The sequence below is a fragment of the Leuciscus leuciscus genome (genome assembly GCF_965113295.1).
Source record: "Leuciscus leuciscus genome assembly, chromosome: 2".
In the NCBI taxonomy this organism is placed as follows: Eukaryota; Metazoa; Chordata; class Actinopteri; order Cypriniformes; family Leuciscidae; genus Leuciscus; species Leuciscus leuciscus.
This window is the reverse complement of record NC_138726.1, coordinates 6,915,850-6,933,113: the sequence shown is the minus strand read 5'-3', so window position 1 is coordinate 6,933,113 and position 17,264 is coordinate 6,915,850. Positions and strand designations below refer to the sequence as shown.

Genomic DNA, 17,264 nt, shown 5'->3' with positions numbered 1-17,264 from the left:
ATTGCTGATTAATTTTAAGAGTGTGTGAAACTGTGTTTTGAGTCTCTGAACATCATATAATGAACCATGTATTTACTTTGTCGAAGGTGGCACCCTGCCTGACCGCCATAGCCGTACATGGCACTAGTTCTACAGCACTGTGATCACAGCGGTCTCGACCAAGGTGTTGAAAACAGAATTAGTGGGGGGGGGGCGTTGGTAGTCATGTGTCGTCATGTGCATGCCAGTCTCCATCAAAGCATGGATGACATCACCATCAATAATGCAGATAGCTCATCAATGACCAACGGGAGGGGGCTTGTGCATATAAAAAGAGGAAGGGTAGTCCCAACACACAAATACGACACCGAACAACACATGGACCCTCTCAGTACAGCAGCTACCAAATACAAAAGCAGTCAAATAAAAGACAACAAGACTTGGTAAGTTTAGAGGCCATTGCCTCACTATCATAGACATTATAGAAGAAATGAAAAGTCTCTTTACTATAACTTACCCTACAGGTATCACTATGTTACCCATACGTTCTTTGGAGAAACCCGTGCTTATCATTGTGCTGTGGGGACTTTGCAGTTTGTTGTATCTGGAGGGAGCACCACTCAGGTAAGAGAGAATAGGATGCAACATATTGGTCTGAGATGTTGGTGTTGTTTGTTGTTTTGTGATCTCAATTCAAATCTGACTATGTCTCCATATCTCCATCTGCAACAGCAAGAGGTCAATCAGTGAAGTTCAGCTCATGCACAACGTTCGGGAGCACAAGGAGATGTTAGAAAGGCAGGACTGGCTTCAGCTGAAGCTCAACAATATCCTCATTCCCTCATTAAATGACTCCCAAAAGGAGCAAAAGGGGAAAAACAACGGCCCACCTATCAGACGTTTAAGAAAGGAGGAAGGTGCGACCTGGATCTGGAACTGATGTTTTTGAAAAGCTAATGAACTCTAAATAATGAAAAGTGTTTTCTCAGTAACATCAGTGCAGGAGGAGGACACAGTAAGTGTCAATTAAAATATTCTGCTGTACTTGGAGAAAGAAAGTGCACTGCTTTACTCATGTCTTTATTTATTTATTTATTTATTTTCAACGGGTACTTTTATTTATTTGTAAATATCTGTTGTTATTTAGATATTAAAGCATAATGTTCAGACCCTGTGTAGGACATACAAAGGACAATGTCTTAACCTTGTAGTAGGCCTATGCTTTCAGTCACTGGTTTCGTTACTGTGTCACTATTTAAATGTTTGTTTGTTTGTTTTTTTAAAGAAAGATTTGTACTTTTTTTTAGACATCCAGCAATTGCACTAAAATGTGGACCAACTGGATATGTTTATCTGTACACTATATTATACACAACAACAAACTAAGACAATTTGTGTTGCTCTTTCTTTCTTTCTTTCTTTCTTTCTTTCTTTCTTTCTTTCTTTCTTTCTTTCTTTCTTTCTTTCTTTCTTTCTTTCTTTCTTTCTTTCTTTCTTTCTGTTAGCAACTTTTCATCTGATCAATAAAAAAAAAAACGTAAAAAAAAAAAAAATATTGACCACGTCACACAGTTCTCGCGATACTTTAGTGAAGTCGCGTTTCCTGTCAGCAGTTGGTGGAGATCAAATTCGCATTTTCAGGAAAAGCTGATGGTCCTCTTCAAATTTTAATGGTTCTTCTTTTCATTTTACCTTACGGGAGAACACCAGTATTAAATTATTTCACAAACTATGCTCACGATACTGTAAAAAGGTAAGAATGTGTATAATTTTGAATCTAAACGGCTGTTGTTTTGTTGGTTAGCTTCGGTGGCTAGCTAACGTTAATGGTTCTGTATCGTCCGCTGAGGTTTTGTGTGTAAAAATGATCTCGCTGCTTTACAACAAACCAGACATATAATCACACATTTATGTGTACATCCCTGTTTAATTAATGAGTGAAGCGTGTCAGATAGCGTTTTTTAAATTTTTTTTTTTTTTGGCTTTTGTTCTTGTTCTTTTAGTTTTTTCTTGTCATGCATCGATTCTCTGGCAGGATGACTCACCATCAGTCATTGATTAAGTTAGTCGATCTGTCATTGATTAGTTGGTTGGATGTCATTTCTATCGCTTTTGTTTATCAAATCAGAAGAGTTCTTAAAAACCATTTTAAGTAACATTATGAAACATGATACTTCAGTGGCCCTAAACAATATATTGACGCTTGGGCTAATTCTCTGGATTCTGAATTACTTACACACACACACACACACACACACACACACACACACACACACACACACACACACACACACACACACACACACACACACACACACACACACACACACACACACAAAGCTAACACTTAACAATAAGGTTTCATTTGTTAACATTGATGTATCATGAACTATCCATTAGCAATACATTTATTACTGTATTTTTAAATCTTTGTTAACATTAGTTAATAAGATTGTATGTTCGTTCACAGTGCAATAAACAATGTTAACAAATAGCCTACAATTTAAAAAAATAAATAGTTTATGAGTAAATGTTGAAATTAACATTAACAGAGAAGTGCAGTTCTTTATTTGTTCATGTTAACTAATGTTGTTAACTAATGAAACCTTATTGGAAAAGTATTACCAATAAAAAGCAATGATTCTTATTAACACTGTAGTCATTTTATTATGTGTAGAAAAAAAGAAAACACGTTGGTGTTGTTTCTAAAACTTTAATGTAGAAAAATAAATATTAAAAATAAAAAAATACCTTTAAAACATAACATATATTCCCTTTTGTATCAGTGTGTGTGTGTGTGTGTATATATATATATATATATATATATATATATATATAATGGTAAAGCAAGTTAATTGAATAAGTTTGACCAAATAACTGGTGATACCTGTAGCAATTTTATATATTTTCCCTGTTTAAATTACTAACCTTCCACAATTAAGAATATAATCATTTCCAATTCCCTTTTCACTAAATTGTGTATTTATAATGACAAATGAAGAGAATGGCTATATATTCAATTATGAAAAAGTTAAAAAATAAAACCACGTCACAGTTGTAACATAACATCCTGAATAGTTAAAAATGACAGTAATGTAGCCTAAATATATAAATGCTTAAACATGTTATATCTAAAGCCGTGACATAGAAATGTTTAAATTATGGCCTTAAGTGTCCAAAGACTTTATTTGCATGGCCGAACATTTCTGATAGCAAAGGAATGTAACGTAAAAGAGATTGATGTGATAAAGCAGTTAATTGGTCGTTAATTATTGACATTATCTTACATTGTGGGGACTTGAGGACACGACCAGAATCACATGAGTTCAGTGAAGTGTGTGCAGATTACTCACACACTGCACTGGATGATAAATGAAGCAGTTCTCTTCCTTGTAAGTGTTTACTAAATCAACTAGTTTATCTACTTGTGTCAGTCACTTAACCTTGTGGTTTTGGCTTTAACTGAGACTTTGCAGGCTTTTTGACTCATAATTTTGTGCATTAACAATATTTATATTTACTGCACTGACTCTTTATCTAGAATTGAATGTTTAGCTTATGGTACTTACTTGGCACAATGTAAGAATGACAAACTGGCCACGGGTTTATCAGAAGTCCTCAGCTATGTTAATTGGTCAATGCACGGCTCAGGAAGAAAGGGGGGTTCTCTCTCTCTCTCTCTCTCTCTCTCTCTCTCTCTCTCTCTCTCTCTCTCTCTCTCTCTCTCTCTGAATTTGTTTTATTCTCTCTCTCTCTCTGAATTTGTTTTATTTTAAGGGACTGGTTTAAATGGACAACTATCTTTGGAATTTCCTGAACATTAAAACCCCCCAGAAGTGCTGTGCACAGAGGGAGTGGTTCTGCAGACAAATGCCTGATTCATATCCCGTCTTAAAGTGCCCCTATTATGTTATTTTAAAAGCTCATAATTTAGTTTTGGAGTCTCCTACAACAGGTTTACTCACCTGATTGTCATCGTTTCTCACTGATACGCTACTCCGTTTGAGCCACACTATGAGATGTTACTGTAATTCCTCACCGTTAGCATTACAGGAACACGCCGACTTTTTGGGACTTTAGCTTATTCACAGTATCCCCCAGAGTTAGATAAGTCCGCCCAAGTAGCAGTGCTTCGCCTTCTGAGAATATAGTTCCCAGTATGTATGCGGTTAGAAGATGGCTGTGTCTCATGTGACCAATGTTATTTGTACACACTGTCTCTATACAAATCACATCATGTAAATGGGAAAATGTTGGCGTTATTTTGTCACTTATTGGGAGCAGTATGCTAGCTGGAGCCGTTTACCTCCAGTCTTTGTGCTAAGCTAGGCTAGCGGTGGGTGCGTCAGACAGAGTTACGGCACGCGCGGAGATGAGAAGGGTATGTATGGACTTATCTAACTCTGGGGGATACGGTGAATAAGCTAAAGTCCCAAAAAGTCGGCGTGTTCCTTTAACAAGTGTATGTTCATCAACAATCCGATGTGTAGCTTAGCCTATATTTCTAAGTTATTGCAGTGCACATGCAGGAACCGTATCAATAACAGTGCATATGTTAGCCGAGCACTAACGTGAATGACTGATGTAACATTCAATTTTGCAAAACAAATCTTGGCTCCATGCTTAATCTTTACTCATAGTATGAAGAATGACAGACAATCTGCATTAATAGACACAGTTTTAGGTAATAGTGGCCCACAACTGATTAGCAGAAGTGTTTCTGTGAGACAATAATAACATGAGTTAGCCGGAGACCTACCCAATATAAAACACAAAACTGCGTATTTTGAGCACCCAGCAGAAAATATATACATCAACAATTATTCATTCTTACAGGTTGTGATTCTGAGGAGCAAGCTGGTCCAAAGAAACTGCAAATGTCTTATCTAGTGACATTGAACCGTAACACAGTGGGATTTGAATTAGAGACGGGACTCGTTTAGGCTGTTCAGAGTCGATTCTTTCTTACAATAACTTTATTTATCATGCACTTTTGACTTTACACCTTTGCAGAACGTTTACATTCACAAACAGCTATAACTACACACTGCATGAAAGGGAATATTCGGGAAAAAAAACATAATAGGGGCACTCTAATGGTTATTTATCTAATGCGTTTTAGGATTACATATTTTGACACTTAATTTAACTTTCAAACATGTCTTTACCATGGTAGAGTGTATCAGATGGTAATAGAATGGTCCACGGTACTGTATGATTACTTTAGCATGGGACAAGTCCAAAAACCATGGTCGTACAACAGTGCTGCTTTGTTCACTTATATTCTACAGGTGTGTATGCACACAACCAGTCTGTTCAGTTGTATGACAAACACCATGACCCGTTTCTCCTGCGTATTACACTCATGACATCCAGCTGAATTTACCCCAGGCACTTCCTGATCAACTGGAACAGAAGCTGTTCGAACACACACCCTGTGCGATCGGTCTCATCTGCTGCCCTATTCATTCTGTTGGTTATTTGGATATTAGTACTTACTGTTAATATGCTACATTCCAGCCTGAGCATCTGACATGAACAAGTGTCATGTAAATGTGGTGTCAAAAATACTCTATCTATCTATCTATCTATCTATCTATCTATCTATCTATCTATCTATCTATCTATCTATCTATCTATCTATCTATCTATCTATCTATCTATCTATCTATCTATCTATCTATCTATCTATAATATAATTTGTTTACTAAACCTTTGTGCGTTTTTTTATTTTTTATTTCAATGTCAGTTTTAGTGTATCAAGTTAAAAGTAAATAAAAATGTGAAATGTTTTATTTGATGTTATTTAGTTTTAGTAACATTTATTTTATTTCAATTAAAGAAAATGTTTCTTTCTGGTTTTAGTTAACTGTAATAATAACTGGACTCCGCTTTGCTCTGCAGAGATGTGAACAATCGTGACATTAGCTCTCTAAGGGGACGTGGGACCCATTCCACCTTAAATTACACTGGGAGTCTGTTCCTCTCTCTCTGGATTCTGATAATGGGTCTTGTATTCAGAGGTGTTTCTCTCTTTTTCCGCTTCCTGCAGTGGCCAGATGTGTTAGTCTGGACTCGAGACTGTCCAGGTGAAAATGAACATGCATGGTGCCAGCGGAGGCTGTGACCGATCCAGAGATCGAAGGCGTTCCAGTGACCGCTCTCGGGACTCTTCGCACGAGCGTGCAGAAGGCCAGCTCACACCCTGTATTCGCAACGTGACCTCACCCACACGGCAACACAACAGCGGTGAGAAAACTCTCTTTGTCGTTTAGCTGCCGATTTGGCTGTTCATATAAGTCCCGTGGTTTGTCATCATGTTGTGTGTCACGTGGGCAGATCGCGAGGGCGGCTCATCCCGACCCAGCAGCCCCAGGCCTCAGAGGATCTCTCCCAGCAGCAGCAGCAGTGGGGTGGCCAGCAGCCGTAACAGTAGCTTGTCCAGTTCAGAGGGCACCTACAAGAGCATGGGTGAAATGGTCTTCATCTATGAGAACGTCAAAGATGGAGCCCGCAGCGTCCGCACATCAGAGAAGGTCACGCTCATTGTGGACAACACTCGCTTCGTGGTGGACCCCTCGATTTTCACAGCGCAGCCCAACACCATGCTGGGCAGGTTAGGAGCAGACCGCTCATCTGATAAAGGGTTAAAGATCACCTCATAATTTTGATTGTTTCTACTTAACACCTTTATGTCGTTTAAAACGTGTATGAAAATGTTGAAAATATTTGTGACCACATTGCATTTTGCAGTGGAAATGCTAATCTGACTTAAAGTGTCCCAAAAAAAACAAAAAAAAACTGCATGCATATAGACACATTTTTAATATCAAACTTTTTTTTAAGACCTGCACAAATAATATTAATACAGCATGTCCCTACAGAACAAACCAATACAATCTTAAAATAAATCATGTATCTCAGATTCTTCTACTATTTAAACATCCACACATTTAACTGCACAACCTACAAAAAGACATGTTTTATTCAGTTCAGCTCATACGTTTACATAACCCATGCAGAATATACAAGATGTTCATAATGAACAAAACGAGGGATCATAAAAATGTAACAGTACTGTCCTGAGTTAAGCTGTTTCACATGACAGATGTTTACACTCGACAAATCAACTTTTATTCTGTGTGTTGATGATCAACTGGATGGTCAACGACTGTTTTATGTTTGTGATAGTTGTTCAAGAGTCTCTTGTTTGTCCTGAGCATTTAAACTGCCCATCGTTCTACAGATTCAGATTCTTTGATTTTTCTAAGAGAATATTAATATTTCTATGATCCCTCCTATTTTGTCAAGCTTATTAACATCTTTCATATTGTGCAAAGGGAATGTAAACTTATGAACTGAACTATACATATATATATTGAAATTGGTTAATGTACTAACATAACAACGCATACAAATTAGAGGTTGTACGATATTGGATTTTGCTGATATGATCATGTTTGAAGATTACACATTTATGTAATTCAGTTGTTGCCTTTTACAGTTTAATAATTACAATAGGATATATTGTGATTCCTGTTTTTCCTTCCCCAGAATTTAAGACCTCTTATAATGACAATGAAGATTTTTGTGACACTGTTTAAGACTTGTGGCCTTAAATTTGATTGAAACTAAATTGAAGACGTTTTAAGACTCTTTGAGAACCCACAGGAACCACAGTTACTACTAGATGTAAGATCAGTCCAGTCCTATCTTAATAGCAGGTCTCAGCAGGGACTATTTTCTTATTCAGGGACTATTTTGGTTTTTGGACTGTTTTGTCCTCCATAGAAGGAAAGCAAATGGGACTTACTTTTAATATCTCTATTTGTGCTACACACACAAAAAGAAAAAGAAAAAAATGAGGGCGATGAGATGACCAAACCCTTTAACTTGTCTCAGCCTTAACATAATGTGTAATCTGTCTATTTTTTTCCATTCTCGTTTCTAAAACACGTCTGTTTTTTTTGTTTGGTTTTTCTTGTAGAATGTTTGGATCTGGACGGGAACACAATTTCACCCGGCCCAACGAAAAAGGAGAGTATGAGGTGGCAGAGGGCATCAGCTCCACTGTGTTTAGGGCAATTCTGGTGGGTTTTTTGTCACTATATATCTTGTCTTCCTACTGTCTCTCTGCACACAGTAAAGCGGGTCACACCCTGGGTGCTGCAGGCAGACAGCATGTGGCTTGCATGTACAGAATGATTCATTTTTAGGGCTGTCAAAATTAATGCGCTCATTTTGCAATACTTTTTTTGTCATTTTAATGTCTTAAAAATATTTAACGCAGAATCCGTTTTTTTACTGGCATCCTTTGGCTAGCGTTACATTATATGATCGCGATGTCATTCATTCAAGCGCTTTTAAACCATTCAAGCGTGATAAGACACAAAAGAGAACTGGAATATATACTGGCGTGATGTCTGTAAAGTGGGTTTTGAGTTCTTTCACGCTTGAACGGACAGAAATGCAAAATTGTTTTAAATGAATAACTGTAAAGAGTTGAGAACATCGGATGCGTGTCAGGTCCGCATCATCTTAGTGACGGCAACCTAATAAATCTGCTCAATAAATCAAACAAGACAAAGAGAAAATCACTCACTGCTCTTGACTGGATCACTTTTGTAGCTATAATATTCGATCTGTATATTTTGGCAGAGTAGAAGTAGAAAAAAGCCTTGATGTTGAGCCCTGCTATATTTTAAAGGCACAGCTAAATGTGACATTTAATATGATGGATTTATGTGTTCACTTAAAATAAGTTGTTATAATTTTTTATTAAATATTAAAAATGATGGCTCTCAATCATACTGTAATGTTGAATGGTTATAATTTCATCTCAAGAGATTGAGAAAGATTTATTTACATCAGTATTAGTATCAGTACTTAGTAAAGAGATGCCATTTAGCAACTATTAAAAAATACTGTCTTCATGCTGTTTCTACATTTCAGTGTGAAATTATACAATATAAAACTATAATTATGATTCAAATTTTAATGTTTGGTGCATTTAATCGTGATTACTTACAGAAAAATGTGTGTTTTTAAATTGATTGACAGCAATGTTCATTTTATTTACGATACCTGTGCGTTTCCCTACCTGTGACGTCGTATGGCGTGATGCTTTGTGTCTGATGTGTGACCCACTTAACAAGCTACAGTCACTCACAAATTCTAGGCTCTGGTTTCAAATATAAATATTTTATTCATAAGTTCTAATATGACTACTTTCATCACGTGGCTTTATTAAACCTCGTCACTTTATGCATTAAAACGGTTGTCTCCACAAAACGGATGTGAATCCGATCTTCCTTTCCCACGTCAATGAAAGCAACAGATATGAGCTTCGTTTTATTTATCATCAGCTAATTTCAAGATCAAAGACCACAATAGGAGAGAGAGCAGCATCAGCACTGGTAAGATCATTTAGTCTCACTACTTTTAATGAAGATGATTTGCGACAGTTTGCACATCGGCTTGCTGAAGATACTCAGCTACTCATCTGCGGCACGTGTTGCAGTGGCGCTGTTATATCCGGCTATAACATGCTCTCATACGTTTATTTTTATTTACATTTTGGGAGGAGTGAAATTTACATACATGGTTTCAACAACCAGATGCATTTACACTTGCCTAGTTTCGTTTGGAATGCATCTCAAACCACTTCCTGAAGTGTCCTTGATCGGATTTAAATCCTTCTCGAAAGCATTTACACCTGGTCTTTTCACGATCGGATAGCTATCCCATCAGAGAAAACGCACGCATGAAGAAACCAGGTGTAAACAGGCCCAAGGAAATCCCTAATTGTGTTTAGATGGCAGAACAAAACTTGTTAATTGGAAGACGAAGTGATTTGTATTCGTAAGTGAATATTTAAGACAGGTCTGTGGTTTGGTCACAGGCTTGCGCCGTGGGCTGCTTCGTCTCTGGGAACATCTCATAATGAGCTTCCAGCAATGGCTTTTAAATAATGCTGTTAAGTGCAGCATAAGCCTGTCATCAGCTTTGCTGTAATGATCTTTGGCCACAGTGTCTGTTATGTGTCTCAGGGCAGTGTTTATTGTGCTGCTGTACCACTGTAGACAATCAATAAACTCAGATGAGTGCATTCAAACAATGTCACTTGACTAGCAATCCAGAGAGAGGATGTGTTGAGCATGAGAGCTTTAACAGAGAAGCCTTCAATTTGCAGGACCAATCTGAACCGCGGTATAATAATCACTAGAGAGGATAAGGAATGGGATTTGGACAGCGTCTGGTTTTGAACCCGCATCACCTTTGCGAGCTCTTCGGCTCTAACGTGTCATGGGCACGTGGTCTACTGCAGATGTGTCTGATATTACACTTCTGACTGGTTTTCTGCTGAAAATTTGTTTAATGTAATGGATGGTAACCAGTAAATAGATGATATTAAAGTTCTATATTTTTCGTCTAAATAAATAACAAATAAAGTACTATAAGCTAAAATGAACCATTTAAAATGCTGCAAGAGAATTGACAGCATTATAATGTAAAATATGAAAATTGGATATTTTTATACACGCATCACAACACTATTGACACTTCAGAGTGATGAAACGCATGAATGAGAATATAAAGAGCGTCATAAGTTAAAAGCGCAATGTAACTTGAACGAATTTGGTACGTCCTTGATCTTTTAAAAGTGTTAAGCTCAATGAGCAGTAAAAAAAAAACACAGCGTAAGCGGGCAATCGTGAATTTAGTTCTTTCACGTCTTATTCTGACCTGCCGAAATGACTTGTCAGTAATTCCAGTCTTACTTCCTATTACAAACATACATACTGGTAGGTTTGTAACATGTTTGCATAATGCCCACCTATGGCCTTCATTGGCTACTTAACAACGTCTACTTTGACTCGCCCTCAAACACCGTTCATGATGTCGACGTGTCGAGAAGACGCTGTTTTCTAGGCTGCGAAAGCAAATCCACCTCAAAAGAAAGAGGACTCGGGGCTCGAGTTGAAATTTAGATATGGTAATGGTCGTTTTGTTTCGTTTTGGTAGACCAATCACAATAGACTGGGCCATCTGACCAATCAGAGCAGAGCAGGATCTCCGAGAGGAGTTTAGCTAGACTGAATGAATCCTTGATCGTTTCAGACACTGTGAGAAAAGAGGTGAAGCTGCAATGTATATCATGAGAAAATGAAAGTGTTTTTTGACTTTGGATGCATGCAAACCTGTTGTAGGAGACTCCAAAACAAAATGAAGAGCAGCTTCTGTAATGGCATCTTTTGTGTTTTCTGTTCTTTCTCTAACTGGCAGGATTACTATAAATCTGGGATAATCCGCTGTCCCGATGGAATCTCCATTCCCGAGCTAAGGGAAGCGTGCGACTATCTGTGCATCTCTTTTGACTACAGTACTATCAAGTGTCGAGACCTGAGTGAGTAATTCCTCTGCTTCTTCAAAGCCCATCCTGATAATGTCAATGTCCATGCCAGTACTGGGATCTGACAGCTGTGATATTTCACCCGTGTTCTCTGCCTCATAGCTGGCAGATTTCCCTGCTTTGAACAGGTGGTTGTTTATTGACCCAGTTTGTCTCGTCAGGTGCCCTGATGCACGAGCTGTCCAATGACGGCGCTCGGAGGCAGTTTGAGTTCTATTTGGAGGAGATGGTGCTCCCTCTGATGGTGGCAAGCGCTCAGAGCGGAGAGAGGGAGTGTCACATCGTAGTGCTCACAGACGATGATGTGGTGGACTGGGACGAGGAGTACCCGCCTCAGATGGGGGAGGAGTATTCACAAAGTAATCACACACACCTTTCTGGATTATCTTAAAAACATTTCATGAGTGTTTTTTAGTGATGCACCCAAATTATTATACAATTTTTATTTTTTTTACTGAAACCAAAATTAAAACTTTCATTTAGCTGAAATAAAATTCCGTTCAAGGCAGTTTTTTTATATAACCTTTTTATATATATATATATGAAGAGATCAGATGCAAAAGCCTCTAAGTGCCATCTGAAATTTTCTTCCAGAATTATCATTTTTATCAAGCTCGTATATTTATGTTCAGTAATTTCACTTAAATGACAATTAATAAGTAATTTTCATTGCCATTTAAGTGAAATTACTGAATTTAAATATACGAGCTTGATAAAAATGCTCATTCTAGAAGAAAACTTCAGATGGCATGGTCCAGGTCATGGTTAAACTGTTAACATTTAAACTAAGGCTGTAAAAAAAAAAAAAAATTCAAACATAGGCTACATTAAATAATGAAGACATCATTAACAGGTTAAGTAAAAATGATATTTTCGTTTTGGTGCATCACTGGTGTTTTTATCTGTGACAACAACAAATAAACTTATTTTTTCCCTTTTACAGTTATATACAGTACAAAGCTGTATCGTTTCTTCAAGTACATTGAAAACCGTGATGTAGCCAAATCAGTTTTAAAAGATCGAGGACTTAAGAAAATTAGGCTGGGCATTGAAGGTAAGAATCCTATTTCCACATACTATTTTTATTTATTTATTTATTTTAACAATATTATACCTATTTAGTCAAATATGCAATCTTATTTTAATAATTTAACCGGAAAGTTCACCCTAAAATGAATGTTCTCTGCAGTAGCAGAGGATTAAATATGGCAACAAGTGTCAAGTTGAACAATTAAAGCTGAGAACCAATGATGTTCATTGTCTTCCAATCTGACATTGTCATGATATTGATATCTACAAAGCAGACCGGCTGGTGGCCGATATAATCACATTATTATATTAATACATGCATACTACAATTCAATTATAGCCAATGATATGCACAAAAATGAGCTGAACTTATTTATTAACATTTACTCAACCTACTACAAATTTTAAAACAAATGATTTACTATCCAGTGATAAAGCGGACTCAGTAAAATTAGGTCAAGACATAATGGCCAAATATTAGCTGGTACATCCGTGTCCACTTCTAGTCAAAAGGGGCCATATTTGATTTGCACGTTACAGTGAAGGCCAAGGTTCTGCGTGAGGGACAGTATGATGACAGATTTTTTGGTTTTTGGTGAACTTGTCCATGATGGTTATGTTTACATATCAGAAGACACAACTTTTGAACATCAAATCTGCATCTGTAGGTTATCCAACATACAAAGAGAAGGTGAAGAAGCGTCCCGGTGGTCGACCTGAAGTCATCTACAACTACGTCCAAAGACCCTTCATCCGCATGTCCTGGGAGAAGGAGGAAGGCAAGAGTCGACACGTGGACTTCCAGTGCGTGAAGAGCAAGTCCATCACGAACCTGGCAGCGGCAGCGGCAGACATTCCCCAGGACCAGCTTGTGGTGATGCACCCCGGACCACAGGTGGATGAACTGGACATTCTTCCCAACCACCCTCCCCCCGGTCACCACTACAGCAACGAGCCCGACCCCGACGCCCCGTCGCCTGCCGTCTGAGAGCGGACGCCCCTTCACCGCATGCTCAGCATGAACCAGAGACACTATAACCAGATTGCCTTCTGCACCTCCTCCACAGCCTTAGAGCCTCAACTGTCTAGTTACTGTATTTAAAAAGAAAAAAAAATACTCCATGGACTTGGGATGCTGGCATGGTCAGTGCTCTCCCGTTTCGTCTTCGCTGTTCTCTCTTTTTTTTTTTTCTTTTTTTTTTTACTTGACCAAAGGAAATTTATTTTTGTTTGTTTGAAATGAAGTTAGCGACCTCACTTATTTTGTAATTGGGCCTATTATATGATTCTAATTATTGTTACTATCGTTCTTTTACATTTGACTTATATTATTAGCGCAAATGAATTTAATTATTATTAATATAATGAAGTTCCTTTCACTTGATGCATTTGGGTTTGGTGCCACTTTTTCTTCTGGAGAGCTCTCCCCTCGGTCTCCTCAGGAGGGCCATTTGCCTGGTGAATGAATGCAGTGTTTTTTTTTTTAGCTGGACATTAATTTATCTGCTCAAGATCTGTCTGTTCAAGCGCTTGAAAATCATTGTATTAATAAAGATATATAATGTAATGTGCTATGTTTGATGTTTGGCTGATGTCAAAGACAGTATAGATGCAGAGCATTTTGTTTCTCAAATCCTCTGCAATATAATTTGGCTAGAGCCATTTTATTACCTGTACTCTTTTGCACAAAACTTCACAGTCAGGTTTGGGAATGCTTAGAATTCAGATAAAAACGAGTTTTACTGTAAACACAGAGAGAACACAATTTCTAATTCAACATTTTACAACAAAAATAAATATTTGATGCAAATTTATTTTTTTCTTCATCTGAATGGTGTACTCTCACATGAAATGAAGACTGCACTCCAAATAGTTTTCCATAAAAAGAATATAAAGAGAAAGAAATACTTTTTATTTAAAAAAAATGTCACTGCCCTTTTTGTTCATTTAAATCATATACATCCAGATAAAATAAAATCATACATGTTAGAATACATACATCTATGTTACACAAATTTTTTTTTTATATAAGTAAATATGCAGAAACAAAAAATAACTGAAATTCTGCATATAGAAATCATTGTTTTTGTTTGTAGAACTGACATGTGCTCCATTCTGTCCATTAAAACCATATCCTTGCACTGATAATGGTGTGTTGTAGGATGATGAGCGATCTAACCCCATCACAACCTCGTGCGAGAAGACATTTCTTTGTCCTCAATGCAAGTGAAATAGTTACAAGATTTGACACATTGGAATATACAGGTGTGGAATGGGATTGTGGACCAATGAGATTCTGCTATGGGTGGAGCTACCTGAGGCATTGAGACAAAAACACCAAACTGTCCAGACGTGTTGATTGTCAAAGTCATGGCTGGTTAGAACGTGAACGGGATGGAGTGATGTTGCAGGATACAGTGTGACAGGTGGTACAGATGATGGGTGAAGTCTCACAGCGGCCAGGGTAAGTCGCTGAAGTCCACTGGACCCCCGAGGCCCGCGTCCGCCTCCAGCAGGCTCATGATGATCGCCATCGCAGCCTCATCACTACTGGGACTGCTGGAACCGGGCTCGTCGGTGATGTCACCCATACCGATGTGTGAATGATCACCTGCGGATCAGAGGAAGTATTGTGTCAAATCTAGTAATACTGGCAAATCAGTGATCAAGTAAGTCTGGTGCTCTTCGGTTATTTTTGACCGAAAAAGTGTACATTTGTTTTTGGTTTTTGGTTTTTTCTTCATCGGAACGGACGAAACTTGGTAAAGGTTTTGGCACTTGCTGTGTGAACACACACACAAAAAATAATGGACATAATTCGAACAGGTTAAATGGTCACATCCGCATAGGAAATGAATGGGAGACGAATTTCACCTTGTGAAAACTTTTGGTACTGCGTCAAAATAAAATCTTACTGAAAGCACATTTTTTGAGATATCAAGCTCATATTTTGAACACAACTTGTTTAGATTCATGGCTTTGATTTTTATAGTAAAATGAAAATAGTATTTTTCATAACAATAAACATAAAATTCTGTAAAAAATTTTACGTTCACCTATAAAAAAAGAATTCACTTCAGCAATAATCTGCCCAAGTGTCATCTTTGAAAAGAGATCAAACTTAAGTCTGTGCTCTAAAGCATTCAAGATTTATGACAGTTTAAGTTGGAAATTGTATTTTCAGGTCTATGCTCAAAAAGTGAATAAATGGATTATAAATGGATTATAAATACAGCGACAACATAATTTAGTACCATAAAATCCCCTAAAAAAGACAAAATATTAAATAAAAAACATTATCGAACTAAAATATAGTACATTCATTTCATTGAAAATGTTTAATTCTGTCATTTTTGACCAACACAAGAAGAGGACCAGAGGGTTAAAACTTACTTAAAATAGAGCTGTTAGAGTATGGATATCCTATGCTGTCCTGGCCTGACATCATCCCGACGGAAGGAATGTCTGGAGTTCCAGCATTTGAAAACTGAGCAGTTAGGGGAAAAATGTAATCAGGAGATGAATTAACATTGCATTAATGTGTGCAATATGTATAATTTTTAGTGTAGTCATAAGTACCGACTTTGGTACCAAGTCAGTAATGAAATTTTAAAAATGTGACGCTTTGAGCACTATTGAGTGGAATCATTAACACCTCTGATTGGCCACTGTGTTCACGAGCTCATCGGATATGTCTGTGATTGGCTACAATGATCAACGCACGGGTTTGAGAGCACACCGAAGTGTTTGAACGTTTTTTGAAAGCACAAGCAGGACCGATCCGCTGATAGACGCCTACTTTCAAACACTCCTGTGTGTATCTGCGTAAGTGCTCGTTGAAGAGCGACATTGATGTATATTTACAACATGTTTTTAAAGTGCTGATCATTGTAGCCAATCACAGACATATTTAATGAGTGCGTGAGCATAATGGCCAATCAGAGGTGTTTACGAATCCGCTCAACAGTGCTCAAAGCGCCACATTTTTTACATTTCAGTATCGACTTGGTACCGAAGTTGGTACTTTTGACAACAGTAATTTGGTCAATATCACACATCCCTATATATGTTTGTCAGAGACTGAAGCCCAAACGTTACCTTCCTGCCCGCAGGGGACGATGTGTCAGGAGGGGGTGTGCTGTTGGTGATGTTGAGGGGGCTTGAGCCACAACTAGAGGGGGATGAGCCTCTTATCCTGTCAATCATATCAATGAAAGATGAAACCAGATGCAATGTCATCAAGAGTGTGACTCAAGTGCAGATTATTAGGCGTAAAACTGATCCGCTCACCTTTGGATCTCCATCACTTCCTCTGCGATCATGCGTCCGATCTTTCCTGCTCCGGGTCTCGTTCCTCCAGGGATTCCGGGAACAGTCTTCCCTGAGCCTGTAGTAGAACAGTTCACAAGACACCGACTGCTGACGTATATCCGTAAAAATCAAAGTGCTACGCTACATTCCAGCATGGTAGTCTTTCTTAGCAAACTGTGGCAGTAGCAATCTCTTCCCGTCATATACAGTCAAACCAAAATTTATTCAGACACCTTCAACATTTCTCACATATTCGCTATAGTTTAGAAAATGGTAATAAAATATGACAAGAACTTAAATCAAATTATCAAATCTGTTGATATTTCACCGGTTTTGGCCATCCTTCTACTGTCTTACAAATGAATTAGGTTGAATAGCTGTCAGTTGTTAAATTTAACTAGGCTACACAATTAGATAATACCAATTTAAATCAAGAAATTACCAAGCAATTCTTAATTGTGTTCAGTCTGTGGTATAAAAAGGTCGCATCAGGAATTAAAGGAAAAACATGGTCAGGTCAAAGTGTCTGCAT

General features: G+C 37.7%; 3 protein-coding genes across 7 annotated transcripts in view; 2 read left to right on the top strand and 1 right to left on the bottom strand.

The window, feature by feature from the left end:
* The first annotated feature begins 297 nt into the window (after positions 1–297).
* Positions 298–1,490, top strand: pth1b (parathyroid hormone 1b). The gene is made up of 3 exons (XM_082162085.1): positions 298–422; positions 504–603; positions 712–1,490. Exons 2-3 carry the CDS (start codon positions 512–514, stop codon positions 917–919), a joined length of 300 nt encoding a protein of 99 aa, XP_082018211.1. The 5' UTR covers positions 298–422; positions 504–511; the 3' UTR covers positions 920–1,490.
* Positions 1,491–1,579: 89 nt separating this feature from the next.
* Positions 1,580–13,988, top strand: btbd10b (BTB (POZ) domain containing 10b). 2 transcript variants are annotated; one of them, XM_082162062.1, is made up of 8 exons: positions 1,580–1,732; positions 6,032–6,228; positions 6,319–6,595; positions 7,967–8,069; positions 11,266–11,386; positions 11,554–11,751; positions 12,336–12,446; positions 13,090–13,988. In XM_082162062.1, the coding sequence occupies exons 2-8, from the start codon at positions 6,075–6,077 to the stop codon at positions 13,407–13,409; spliced, it is 1,284 nt and encodes a 427-aa protein (XP_082018188.1). In that variant the 5' UTR covers positions 1,580–1,732; positions 6,032–6,074; the 3' UTR covers positions 13,410–13,988. The 2 variants fall into 2 exon arrangements, with proteins under 2 accessions (XP_082018188.1, XP_082018187.1); XM_082162061.1 differs by having other exon boundaries at positions 6,319–6,625.
* The window catches only part of bmal1b (basic helix-loop-helix ARNT like 1b), a 33,417-nt gene continuing 29,746 nt past the window's right edge, over positions 13,594–17,264 (bottom strand). For all 4 annotated transcript variants that reach the window (XM_082162049.1, XM_082162051.1, XM_082162048.1 and 1 more), the window contains 4 exons: positions 16,712–16,808; positions 16,520–16,616; positions 15,815–15,908; positions 13,594–15,032 (listed from right to left, as the gene is read on the bottom strand). In XM_082162049.1, coding sequence (XP_082018175.1) covers positions 14,872–15,032; positions 15,815–15,908; positions 16,520–16,616; positions 16,712–16,808 — 449 coding nt within the window. In that variant the 3' untranslated portion in view covers positions 13,594–14,871. The remainder of the gene's footprint in view (positions 15,033–15,814; positions 15,909–16,519; positions 16,617–16,711; positions 16,809–17,264) is intronic.